The 14,736-nt window shown below is 34.1% G+C and overlaps 1 protein-coding gene across 3 annotated transcripts in view; it reads right to left on the bottom strand.

Annotated features, from left to right (window-relative positions):
* The window catches only part of MALRD1 (MAM and LDL receptor class A domain containing 1), an 800,866-nt gene extending 786,464 nt beyond the window's left edge, over positions 1–14,402 (bottom strand). For all 3 annotated transcript variants that reach the window (XM_046012349.1, XM_046012350.1, XM_046012351.1), the window contains exon 1: positions 14,086–14,402. In XM_046012349.1, coding sequence (XP_045868305.1) covers positions 14,086–14,284 — 199 coding nt within the window. In that variant the 5' untranslated portion in view covers positions 14,285–14,402. The remainder of the gene's footprint in view (positions 1–14,085) is intronic.
* Between the last annotated feature and the right edge of the window lie 334 nt (positions 14,403–14,736).

Genomic DNA, 14,736 nt, shown 5'->3' with positions numbered 1-14,736 from the left:
AATGTCTTCCACAGTGCCAGACTCTCTCATTTAAAATTCACTGAAGAGTTCTTCTTAGATTCAATCATTAACACCTTCATGGGAAGAAAAGCATCAAATTATATCCCCAGGTGATGGTTAACTTAGGGCATACTTCTGAGAAAATGGGTAGGAATAGAATAAACTTTTAAATACTGGTAATGGTGAAAAAAAAATTGGTGCAGAACTCAGAATTAAGTACGGTATGGATCACAATATAAAGTTCTTAGAAGACAGAGAAAATGAAAGAATTAGGAAAGTCTAAAAAGGGCAAGGCAGAAGATATTAAAAGCAAACAATTTATATTACAGTTTTGCCTGGGCCTATACTCATAATGCATTTCTCTCTTCCTCTTAAAAAAATCCATAAGGCCCAGTTGTAGTCTTAATGATGAGTGCTGCTCTTTCTGAAAAATTGTGACAAAATATTACACGACATAAAATTTATCTTCTAACCATTTTTAAGTGTACTGTTCTCTGGTATTAAATACATTCACGTTGTCATGCAACCATTACCTCCATCTAACCCCAGAACTTTTTGTTTTTTTCCAACTGAAACTCCATTAAACTCCAACTTCCCATTCTCTCCTCCTCCAGCCCCCCATTCTTTTCTGTCCCTATGGATTTGACTACTCAATATACCTCCTGTAAGTAAAATCACAGTGTTTGTCCTTTTGTGACTTGCTTATTTCACTTAGTATTATGTCCTCAAGGTTCATCCATGTGGCAGCATATGTCAGAATTTGTTTCCGTTTTGAGACTGAATAATATTCCGTTGCATGTATATACCACATTTTGTTTACCCATTCATCTTCTGAAAGGACATTTGGGTTGCTCCTATCATTTGGTATTGGGAATAATGCTATTATGAACACTGGCATACAAGTATCTGTTCGCCTTCCTGTTGTCATTTCTTTTGGATGTAGCTCCAGATGTAGAATTGTTGTGTCATGTGATAATTCCATTTTTCATTATTTGACAAACTGCCATGCCATTTCACGGAAAAGCTAAAAGATTTTACATTCCCACCACAAGGCGCAAGTGTTCCAATATTTCAACATCTTTGCCAACACTTATTGTTTCCTGGAGTTTTGTTTGCTTATAAAAGCCATCCTAATGAGTATGAGGTGGTATCTCATTTTGGTTTTGATTTGCCTATCCCTAATGATCAGAGATGTTGAACATCTTTTCATGTGCTTGCTTGTAGTGTGTATCATCTTTAGAGAAATGTCTATTCAGGTCCTTTGCCCATTTTTAAATCAGGTTGTTTGATTTTGTTGTTGAATTGTGAGAGTTCTTTTTATGTTCTGCGTATCAATCTAACCTCATATCACATATGTGATGTGCAAGTAGTCTCTTATTCAATGGATTGCCTTTTCATTCTGATAGTGTCCTTTGATATACAAAAGTTTTCATTTTGATGAACTCTGATTTATCCAGGTTTTTGTTTTGTTTTGTTTTGTTTTTTGGTACCTCTGGTTTCAGTGTCCTCCAAGAAACCATTGTTAAATCCAGTATTTTACTTAATCCAGTTAAATCCAGTATTTTACTTTACTTAAGATTTTACTTGTGTTTTCTTCTAAGAGTTTTATAGTTTCAGCTCTTACATTTAGATTTTCAAACCATTCTGACTTAATTTTGTATGTGGTGTGAAGTAGGGATCCAACTTTAATCTTTTTTGCATGTAGATACACAGTTTTTACACTATTTGTTGAACAGGTTGTTCTTTCTCCAATGAATGGTCAAGGAAATAAATTTCCTTGTCAAAACCATTTGTTTACATATGAAAGCTTATTTCTGGGCTCTGTATTCCATTCCATTGGCTTATGTGTCTGTCTTTATGCCAATACCAAACTCTTTTCATTACCTTAGCTTTGTAATAAGTTTTGAGTCAGGAACTGTAAGGGCTATAAGTTGGTTCTTTTTTGAAATTGTTTTTTTTGGGGTCCCATATGTATTCTAGAATGGATTGTACTACTTCTGCACAAAATATTCTTGAGATTTTGATAGGAATTACATTGACTCTGTTCATCACTTTTGGTAAGATTGACATCTAAACAATATTGATTCTTCCAATCCATGAACATGAGATGTCCTTTCATTTACTTGTGTCTTCTTTAATTTCTTTCAGCAACAATGTTTAGTTTTCTATATAATGTCTTTAGTTTCTTTGGTTATGTTTTAATGTTTAGAGGAAGAAGAAATGTATTCTTTATTGAAGTGACATTTACAAATAATATTATATTAGTTTCAGGTGTATAACAGTGATTCAGGATTTATGTACATTACAAAATGATCACCACAATAAGCCTAGTTGCCATCTGTCACCATACAAAATTTTTACATTATTAACTATACGTGTCAATTATACATATGCTAATATTATATACTGACTAAACATTATATATTGACTAATATTATATATTGACTATACTACACAACAAAGTACGTTACATCATGTCTCATTTATTTTATAACTGAAATACCATCCCTCTTTTTCTATTTAAATTCAAGTTTAAAAATACATACAGTGTATTATTAGTTTCAGTGTAGGGTTTAGTGATTCATCAGTTGCAATTAACACCCAGTGCTCATTACATCAAGTTCCCTCCTTAATGTCCATCATCCAGTTACCCCAACCCCCCACCCACCTCCCAAGACTACACCTCTTAATCCCCTTCACACATTTCATCTATCTTCCCATTCTTCTCCTCTCTGAAAACCATCACTTTGTCACCTGTACCTATGAGTCTATTTCTGTTTCTGTTTGGTTTATTCATTTGTTTTGCTTTTTAGATTCCATATATAAATAAAATCACATATTTGTCTTTTTATGTCTGATTTATTTTAAGTTAGCATAATACCTTTTAGGTTTACCCATGCTATCACAAATGGCAAGATTTCATTCCTTTTTATGGCTTGTAATATTTCATTGTATATATATACCACATCTTTTTATCCATTCAACTATTGCTTGATATAGGTGGCTTCCATATCTTAGCTATTGTAAATACTGTTGTGGTGAGCACAGGGGTGTATACATCTTTTCAAATTAGTGCTTTCATTTTCTTCAGATAATTACCTAGAAGTGGAATTTGGGATCATTTGAAAGTCCTATTTTTAGCTTTTTGAGGAACTTCCATACTGTTGTCCACAGTGACTCTACTAATTTATATACCCACCGACAGGGTAAGAGGATTCCCTTTTCCACACATCCTCACCAAAATTTTTACTTATTATCTTTTTTTAAAAAAGATTTTATTTATTTATTTGACAGAGAGAGATCATAAGTAGGCAGAGAGGCAGGCAGAGAGAGTGAGAGGGAAGCAGGCTCCCTGCCGAGCAGAGAGCCCGATGTGGGACTCGATCCCAGGACCCTGAGATCATGACCTGAGCCGAAGGCAGTGGCTTAAACCACTGAGCCACCCAGGCGCCCCTACTTATTATCTTTTAATAATAGCCATTCTGACAGGTGTGAGATGGTATCTCATTGTTGTTTTGATTTACATTTCCCTGATGATTAGTGATGCTAAGCATCTTTCCATGTACCCATTGTCCAAATGCATGTCTTTGGGAAAACGTTCATTCAGGACCTCTGCCCATTTCTTAATTGAAATGTTTCTTTGTTTTTTGATATTGTGTTGTATGAATTCTTCAAATATTTTGAACATTAACCCCTACCAGATATATCATTTGTGAATATCTTCTCCCATTCAGTTAGTTGTTCTTTCATTATGTTGATGGTTTCTTTCACAGTGCAAAAGTTTTTTCATTTGATGTAGTTCTATTTGTTTATTTTTGCTTTTGTTGTCCCTGCCTAAGGAGACAGAGCCAAATAAATATATATATATATATCATGTCCAAGAGTTTACTGCCTATGTTTTCTTCTTGGAGGTTTCTGGTTTCAGGCCTTACATTTAGCCTTTAATCCATTTTGGTTCATTTTTATATATGGTATACAAAAGTGGTCCATTTTCATTCTTTTGCACATAGCAACCCAATTTTTCCAACACCATCTATTGAAGAAACTATCTTTTCCTCATTGTAAAGACTTGCTTTCTTTGTCATATGCTAATTGACCATATAAGTGTGCATTTGTTTCTGGATCCTCTATTCTGTTCCATTGATTTATGTGTCTGGTTTTGTATCTGTACCATACTGCTGTGGTTATAATAGCTTTGTGGTATAGTTTGAAATCTGGAAGCTGTGATACCACAGAACTTGTTCTGTGAAAAATGCCATTGGTATTTTGATAGGGATTGCACTGAGTCTGTAAATCACTTTGGGTAATATGGACATTTTAACAATGTTAATTCTTCTAATCTATGAGCATAATATATCTTTTTATTTATTTGAGTCACCTTCAATTTCTTCATCAGTGTTTTATACTATATTTTCAGAGCAGGTCTTCCACAACTTTTGTTAAAGTTATTCCTAGGTATTTTATTCTATTTGATGCAATTGCAAACTGGACTATTTTCTTAATTTCTCTTTCTGATAGTTTTTTATAAGTTTGTAGAAACACAACAGATATCTCTGTATTAATTTTGTATTCTAAAACTTTACTGAATTCATGTAGTAGTTCTAAATGGAGGAGTCTTTACAATTTTCTATATACAACATCATGTCATCTGCAAGCAGTGACAATCTTAGTTCTTCCTTTCCAACTTAGATGCTATTATTTCTTTTTCTTGCCTCATTGCTGTGGCCAGTAATTCCAGCACTATATTGAACAAAAGTGGCAAGACTGTCTTAGAGGAAAAGCTTTCCTGATTTTAGAAGGAAAGTTTTCAAATTTTCCCTATTGAGTATGATGTTAGCAATGCACATTCCCTCTATAACTATTTTGTTAAGAGTTTTTTTTTAATCATAAATGGATGTTGAATTTGTCAAGTGCTTTTTCTGTATCTATTGAGGTGTTTCCTAAGTTTTTTATTTTGTTTGATGCTCCTGTCAATGGAATTTTTTTAAAAATTTCCTTTCCAGATTGTTCATTGCTAGTGTACAGAAACACAACTGATTTTTGCGTGTTAATTTTGTATCCTGCCACCTTGCTAAATTTGTTTATTTGTTCTAACAGGTTTTTTTGGGAAGAATCTTTAGAGTTGTCTACATCAAGATCACATTTTCTGTGAACAGATGATTTCACTTGTTCATTTCCAATTTGAATACTTTTCTTCTCTAAATGCTCTGGCTGGAACTTTCAGTACTATACTGATAGAAATGATGAAAGATGGCATCTTTGTCTCATCCCAGATCTTAGAGGAAAAGCTTTCAGTCTTTCACCAGGCAATATGATGTCATCTGTGGGTTTTCATATATAGCATTTATTGTACTGAGGTAATTTCCCTCTAGTCCAAATTTCTTAAGTGGTTTTAGCTCCTTCCCTTTTTGAGGAAAGCTATGTATTACATAGCCACAATATTTTACATACCATTCATTTTACCATTTAGAGAATGACTTCCTTTATGTAGATAACATATAAAAACATATTCACAAAAAATTGTCTCTTTGCTCTCATTTAATGTCAAAAGTAATGGTCAGTTCCTACAAAGGATGAGATGAATTTAAAATATTCCAATTAAATAAAAGTAAAACTTAATTACACTCAAATTTCAATGAAAGACTGCTATTATTTGGCCTGGCAAGCTAAAATATTAATTAATCTTTACAAGGAAATATTTATCTTTCACACTGAATTAATTTTAATACTTTCATTCAGACAGAAACAGGAAAAACCCTAACTCACAAAGTTATGTGATAGCAAATGGAATTAGCACTCTATGGCTCACACCAGAATTATTCCAATATTATTTTGGATGGATTCTTGTCATAGAGTCACCTTTATTCTCAGGTCATTGAGACTGTCTCTGGCACTGAGACCGTCAATTGAGTCATTAATGGCATCTAAGTCAATGAGAAAAGGATTTCCAAACCATGTTTTAACTATAACATTGTTTCACGATTAGTAACCTTCGAAGAAGTTCAGAGGAGTGCTTGTGTCTGGTGATTTCTGTAGAAACACTGACAAGGCATAGCATTAACTCCAGTCTGCAGCAGTATTCACTCGAGTATTATAAATGTTGCATAGCTGTTTACATATAATTTTCCATTCCAGAGTAGCAGATTAGCCAAAATATCTTAGGGCTTTTCAGTAGTTTCTATAATGGTGAATACAGGGACTCTACCAGAAAGTTATATATTCCTGCATGAAGAAACTTTGCATCACAGAAACTAATTCTGGCACAAATAAATTCCCCTCATATTTTTTTCTTCCCTAAATAGGTTTTCAATTTCTTTCAAAATAAGTAAATTTTTTCTTCCAAATCCTATCAAGCATTTCAAGACTTATTCACTGGAAAGTCGCAATTTTTTCTGGGTTGTAAAGAACATCATATTATATTATTTCTGCTTTTTTGATGGAAACTTATTTAATAGCTGTGATTCAAGGTTCTTGCCTTCATAAATTTGGTAACTTTGACCAAACAATGCAAGTCTTCTCTCAAGATTCCTAGCCAAGCCTGTAGGGTCAACCTGCGCACGTAGAAATGGTGTTTATTGACAAACAGAAAAGATGACAAGAATTGCAGGAGGTCTAGCCATGTTTATATGCTGGCTTCAGAAGATACTTTGCTTGTGGAAGAAACAGTTTGCCATTTGATGTCACCAGGTGTCTTTGAAATTTTTTAAGGTAACTTGTATTCTGAATGTCCTTCTTGGATGATGTCAATGCACACTTGATCAGTAAAACAAGAAGAGACTCCATGGCAAGACTGAGTAGTTGCATCAAATCCCACGATGAAAGAAAATAGTGCAGTTGACAGATCCAGCCTAGTAAACTAGTCTATCTAACATTTTTTGACTCTGTGTGCCATCAGTCTTCTAGGATATGGGATGAATGAGGTAAATTCCCTGTCCTCATAATGTTAATATTTTGCTTTTCCATGACCTCCTTCAGAATATTAATGAAACTATTGGCAGTTCTGGTAGGATAGCACCCATAAAGGCAAACACTGAAGACTTTGAGAATTTTAGATGTTTTGTACAGGACTTAAGAATCTAGAATCTAAAACCCTCTTTGTTTATTTTAAGGACTACAATTCTAGAATGAGGACCTTTTGAAACCACATCAGAATATTTTATCCAACCACCCCAAAATGGTGATTTCTCTGGGCTTACCTAGAAATTCAGACCCAATTTCCAACTTTCAGAATTAAGATAATTCTTTTTTCTTTAGGTTTTTTTTTTAAGTATAGTTGACATACAACATTACATTAGTTTCAGGTGTACAACATAATGATTTAACATATACATTATGCTTCACTCCCAAGTGTATCTACCATCTGTCACCATACAATGCTGTTACAGTATCATTGATTATAGTCCCTATGCTGTCCTTTCATTCCCATGACCTGTCATTCCGTAACAGGAATGCTGTAATCTTCTACTACTTTTCTTATTTATTTATTTTAATTTAAATTTGATTGGCTGACATATAGTACATCATTAGTTTCAGATGTAGAGTTCAATAACTCATCAGTTGCGTACGACACCCAATGCTCATCACATCACATGCTCTCCTTAATGCCCATCATCCAATGGGCAGATAATTCTTCATAATCTCACTGTTTGCAGCCCCCAGTGGAGCCCACAGTGGAGCTGTGACTGTATATTCTGGTGAACTCTGCAGTTATGCCTGTGATATCCAGGCAGAAGGAATACAAAAATCAGTAAACTAGAATATATAAAATAACAGTTGCAGTGTAACAAAAGCATTGTAAATAAGACAAAAGAGGAACAATACTTCCAATGTATTTGACAAATAGTTCTCTTCCAGGTAAATATATCAAACAAAAGATGCATTCTTTTATAGAAATATGGGTAAAAGTCCTGAAAAGGCAACTCACAAAACTTACAGAAAGGGAACCACAGGTGACAAAGTGTTCAACTTCACTGTCAATCATATGTCACAGTTGAATTTTGAGAAAAAGTTAAAAGGCAAATAAGAAAACAGGAGTTCTGTTCAGCATCACGTGGCCTACCTGTATAAAATGACTTTGTTTTCATTTCTACAATAAGCACAGTAGAGCAGCTAATAGAATAAAATGCCATTTTATTCTGATTTTAAAAACAACAGATGCTATTTGGGAAAAGTTGAAATATAAATATGCACAAAAAAGAAAAGTCACTTGTAGGTCTAACACCTACACATTATTCTATCTAGTATTTTATATGCAATGCCATACTCTATTTTTAAGTATATGTATTGATCAGTTATCATAATTTTTCTTTTGACAATATATCATGAGCTTTTCCCCACTTTTAAGCAGCACCAAAAATATGACAGATGGCTGCACAGATGTCCATAGTATAGATGTATCATAATTTATTTAAGCATTAACCTAATATTATAAAATGACATTATTTCCAATTTCTACCACCTTAAATAATGTTGTGATGAGACTTTTAACATGCACTCTTTATGTTTTCCTAGAATAAACTCATAAAAGTGAAATTACTAGTCAAAGGCATGATCACTTTTTTTTAAATTCTTTATTCATACTTCAAAGATACTACCAAAAATGCAAGAGTTTATTAACACCACTGCCTACAGTATATAAAAATGTTCATTTTTCATACCCTTCACACCATGGATATTCTCTTTTGTAATTTATGTGTATTTAATTTTTTAAAAAATATTGAGAGCTTTGGGGTTTTGACTATGATATACAACTGACAGTGAAGTTGATCATTTCATCACATGTGATTTTTCCCTTTCTGTAAGTTTTGTGAATTATCTTTTCAGGAATTTTACCCATATTTCTATGTGAGAATGAATCTTTTATTTGATATATTTACCTGGAAGATAACTATTTGTCAAATACGTTGAAAGCATTGTTCCTCTTTCATTTTTATTTACAATGCTTTTGATACACTGTAACTGTTATTTTATATTCTAATTCACTGATTTTTGTACGTTCTTCCTTTCATGTAATGCATAAAATGGCCCTTCCTCATCCAAATATTTATCCAATATCAATATTCAAAAAAATATATTTGAGGATTTATTATACCTCAAAGCAAAGAGAAACTTTTCCTGACTTCAAAACATATCATCAAGAATAATAAAGACTATGGCTTTATCTTCTACATTTAACATTTACCTTATGGAAATTTTGATGTGTGGAGTAAATAAGAAATTTATTCCATAAAATTGTCTCATCTTCATTGGTTGCAAATAAAAACACAGTTAGTGTTGTATGTGGTTAGAATTAAGGGTACCAGGGTGCATCTGGGTGGCTCAGTCAATTAAGTGTCTGCCTTTGACTTAGGTCACGATCTCCAGCTCCTGGGACTTAGCCCCGTATTGGGCTCTCTGCTCACTGGGGAGTCTGCTTCTCCCCACTTCCCACTTCTGTGCCCACTCTCTCTTTTTCTCTCCCTCTGTCCCTCTCAAATAAATAGAATCTTTAAAAAAAAAAAAAAAAGAATTAAGGGTTCCAGAATCAGACAGAACTGGTTGTGAATTCCAGTTCCTCCACTAAATACTGTGTCCTTTGGCATTTTTATTTACTTAATCTGAGCCTCTTTTTTTTTTTTAAGATTCTTTATTTATTTGACAGTGAGCCTCTTTTTACCAAGCTATAAATTGGGAACAATAATATTTCTTACTATTTTGATGTCTGGTGAAGATTAAATGAGATACTCTATGGAAATTTCTCAACAGTGCTTGACCTATAGGATGTACTATAAACTGACTTCGAATGCCACTATTATTTTTTAATATCTTATAGATATTATATTTTTAAATATTTTTATATGTATAAATATTATTATTTCTAGTGATCAGATGCTTTTCTAATTTTGAACTTTAACAATGTTGGAGTAGTTTACATGATACCCATTATAAACCTACTAATAAAAGTTATTCCCCATTATTAATCATTTTCTTCTCCACTGTTCTATTCTAGCTATTCTCACACATTTTCCTGACTGAACTTGCAAATCACTTTTATCAGAATTCCAGATAAATTCCAAAATTTATCCTGTATAGAATTTAACGAGATTGATTTCATGAATGTGAAAAATGTACATATTTACGCTCTTGAAGCACACCATTAGGAAATAGTCTTGTCATGAGTCTTTCTTCCATACATCAGTAATTTTTTTACAATTTTTCTTCAGCTAGGCTCTATATATTTATTATTAGATTTTTAAATTTTCATTGTGCTATGGACTGAGTATCTGCATCCCTTCAAAATTCATATGTTAAATCTCTAATCCCCAGTGTTAAGATATTTGGAGGTGGGGCCTTTGGGAGAGTCTCTCTTCCTCTCCCTCTGTTCCTCAACTCCCCTTTTCTGCACATGTGTGTGCTCTCTCTCTCAAATAAATAAATAAAACTTAAAAACAACAACAACAACAACAACAACAGCTATCTGCAAACTAGGAGAAGGGCCCTCATCAAACACCAAATCTGCCAGGACTTTGATCCTAGACTTCTTGCCCTCCAGAACTATGAGAATTAAATGTTCTTTTTGTTTAGGCCACCCAGTTTATGGTATTTTTTTATAACAGCCCAAACTAACACATTTTGCTTAGAATTTTTAGTTGTTTCATGAAACTGTGTGTCAAACAGTTTGCATACATTATAGTAGTAAGATAAACATTGTACATGAAAGCTCACATTTCATTCATTAATTCTTTAACTTTGTGCTTAAATGAACCATTTTTTTGTCTTATTTTATTTATTTATTTGACAGAGAGAGAGATCGTAAGTAGGCAGAGAGGCAGGCAGGGGTGGGTGGGGGTGGGGAAGCAGGCTCCCTGCTGAGCAGAGAGCCTGATGCAGGGCTCAATCCCAGGATCCTAAGACCACGACCTGAGCTGAAGGCAGAGGCTTAACCCACTGAGCCACCCAGGTGCCCCTTAAATGAACCACTTTTTAAAAGTAGTTGACATGTCATCCTATTGAAGAAATAACATTTGTACTTAAATATCACCTGATTAAACACTGTCATCTCTCAAATTTTGAGACTGTACCTCTAAGGTAATTTTTACATTTTTCACATATAAATTTAGATTTATATGAAGTAAAAACCTTTTGAATAAAATTCTTCTTCCTAAACCCAAAAAGATTGCAAAAGAAATAAGGTAAAACCCCAACTCTTATGATGTATTCCATCAAATCAAAGTATAAAAATAGATTCCTATCTCCTTGTAAAAACACTAGACCAAACGGAAAGTTCTTAAGTGTGACAGGTAGATAGGAGAGAAAAACGTCAATTTAACAGAATATATTTTTTTCATTTGAGTCACGAGTTAGCTCTAAAAGTGAATGCATGTAACAGTTAATTTTAATACTGACTTCAGGTATGCAAAAGTAATTATCTAAGAATATTTATTTTCTGGCGACATGTCAACAGTGAGGATCCATTTCATGAGATATAGCTCAACACTTATCAACAGTAGTTTATAATCTTCTGGTTGACTTGACTTTGAATGGTTGCAATATAAGCAAGGCTCCTTTCTTTATTGTTAAGTAAAAATATAACAGTCAAGCCTTTGTATATCAAATAATTTTGAGAAATTGCTAGGAGAAAAGTTAGATTCTCTCTGTATTTGACATAAGGCTTCTGATATTAAAATAAACAAATACAAATCAAAGAGAATGATGGGCAATGGGGATCAGCATGGAAGCAATGTAATGTTTAGAACATGATTTTTAAAAAGATACACAGGACTACATCATTTATTTCCCTGGCTTGGGATATCAATAAATTATAATGAAGAGGGGTTCTTGTCAACACAAGAACCAAACGGTTCTGATACCTAAAAAATTATTTTCCTTAATCATTATATATTAAATGCTCAATATTGTATATAAGTAGAATATTGTATATAAGTAGAATTTATTTTCATTGTGAAGACTGTCTTTCTAAAACTCTCATCTTTAAAAGAAATCTGAGTTAAAACAAAAGATTCAAGTATTCTGAAAAGGAGGTCCATGATGTAAAATAAGAAAATTCTCAAAAACTTATTAATAGAATCAGTTGCATATGAAATTCAACTACAACTAGGCCAATTTCATTACAAAAAGTCAACATAGTAATCTATTTCTTTAAAGGTCACACCATTTGGATGCTAAAAAGAGACACAGGTTGATATTTTTTTTCCAAAAAAGGGACTATTTTAACATCATTAAAAAAGTTAACTTTTTTTAAAGAAGTCTCATCTATAAGTTTTAGCATCACAAATTTTTATGAGAAAAATCACTTGCCATCATTATTCCTCCCCAATATTTTCTCCCTCCTGTGGTGTACAAAAGCAACTCACACTTCATAGTGATTCTCAGTTTTTATCGACAAGGTTATGGTCCAATTTTAAATAAAATACCAAAGTGGAAAGTTCTCAGGAACGAAAATGAAAAGTGAAAAAGCCGAAAGGTGATCTCCTAATGTAACACTGAAAATGAAATCTGTTTATTCGACAGATCTGTTCCTTCGTTTCTCTCCACGGCCGCGAGTTATTAGAATTTTTCATGCAGCCCAGACCTTTTGCACTCGGCAGCTTTCCCCTTCTTTCACATTAACCTTTTCCCTGAAGCAGGACCATGCATGTTATCACAGCAAGCGTGCTAAAGGAAGCGTCACAGAGATTAATAAGGGAAGGGACTTTGTACTTCTTGTCAAACCAGCCAAGTGGTTCCTCTTTGCTGGTCACCAAAGAACAGGAAAGGTTTTCCTAGACAGATCAGAGAAAGGCAGCACACCCACATTCAGCCTTTCTGGGCAAACTGGACAAATATAAATGAACCCTTTTCTTCAGTGGCATTTTGTATTTAACAGTTACTAACGGCGTGATCATTATCCCAAACTATGGGAAACAAATCAATAGGTTGTTTTCTTCTGCAGAGAAGAGATTTTTCGCTATTCACTGTTCTTGTTCTACTCCAATGACAACTGACTATGTAAGTAGAAGTCCAACAATAGCAAAACTGAATATATAGAAACTAAGCAACAATAGCAAAAATGAAGATATGGAAACCTAGCAACAATAGCAAAACTGAATATATAGAAACTTATTTTAGCAGAAGAAGAGGAAAAATTCCATAAACATGAATTAATATAGCATTGGAATAAAAACTAGAAAATACGTTTAAGGTGCTCTGAACTACTAGAATTCGTGCTTCCCAATAACTGAACCAGCAGTTACTATGAACCAACAATGAACTCACTTAATTGTATGAAAATGTTGTCTGTGAAAGGTGATTGCCATCGTTCCACTAGTGAAATGCAGTATTCCTTCAGGATGTCGGATTGCAAGAGAAACAATAGAAACACACATGTCTTTATCCATATCTTGCCTTGGTGAACAGTTTCCTTTTTCATATGATACCAGATAGTAATGGAGCATTTTCCTGGTGCTGAGAGTCAATTTATCTCACTTTACAACCTCTTGTAATGAGATAGAGGGTCAAGATCACACAAATAGTACATGGTTTATGCAGGATCCAAATCAGGTCCTGCCCTCTCCTAAGCTGTTTCCAGCACCCTGGAATCAAAGGATTCAAGCCCATGCTGTACTCCGTGTGCAGTTAGTATCAACTCATTCGGAGGTAGTGTCCTATAAGCAAAAATCAAATCTACTCACGCAACCTAAAAGTCATTTCAAGCATTTCCATCTTGAAGCCAGATTTAGGCTCATCATTTCCATCACAGCATTTTAAAGCTTCAGTCATGAGCTTCTTTTGAATTTTGTTTCCCTGATACATTACAAGCTACATGACTGCATATCACTTCCTTCTTTATAACCAGTAAAAACTAGTTTAGAATATGGTCCCTTCAGTTAGAAGCTTAGCAATTTGATATAGTTTCATGAGAGGAATTTTGGTCTATGAACCCACCTCCTTATTGAAAAGTATATTTTAGTTTCCGATTTACACTAAAGGCATATAAATGAAACGAGGGCCAGCCATCCAGTCAAATCTGCCTGGGCTGCCTGTCAGCCCCTGGTTTGAAGGTGTCCAGGGAACCGAAATTGGGCAAAGGAGAAGAAAGGCACTTACATTGCTGTTCATCACTCTTGTCCCCACACTGATCCGTGAAGTCACACACATTGTCAGGAGGCAAGGACAATCCATTGCCACACCGAAAGGCTTCCGTTCCTTGCTGAACCCATGCAGAGATGAAAACACAAGCAATCCAAAGGAAACAAAAAGCTTCATTCCTTGGGAATGCTAACATTTCGGCCAAGAAGAAGAGCATCCCTTGATAGGTCTCTGGGAGATCAGGACGTTATAATAGGTGAATCCATAATTAGAAACATCCTTTCTCTTTTCTCTACTCTTTTCCAGGATTGTCTCTTAGGATCAGATACTCTTGCAACTGTAACAAATGACTCCCAGAGCAATTCATTTACTCTTTCAGAGGAGTGTCTTTAGAAAATATTTAACTTGAGCAATTGCACCATTTCTGTATCTAGCTAAATGTGGATATTTATTGCCCTGTGTATACCATATTTAAACAATGTAAGCCTTTATGGTCATGCTATCTCCTGAAAGAAAAATTTAAGAAACAAAGGGCAGGCACATAAATGGGGCAGGGGGCCGGGGAAGACCACAGTAAAGTTCTAAGTAACGTAGCAATGTTCTGTATTAATTCCTGTGCTTACATAATCACATTCATGTAATTTAGAATATCATTGTGGTGGCTAAAAC

Source organism: Meles meles, chromosome 7 (assembly GCF_922984935.1).
Source record: "Meles meles chromosome 7, mMelMel3.1 paternal haplotype, whole genome shotgun sequence".
Taxonomy (NCBI): Eukaryota; Metazoa; Chordata; class Mammalia; order Carnivora; family Mustelidae; genus Meles; species Meles meles.
Note: the sequence above shows the minus strand (reverse complement) of the source record. Positions and strands in the feature narration are given on the sequence as shown.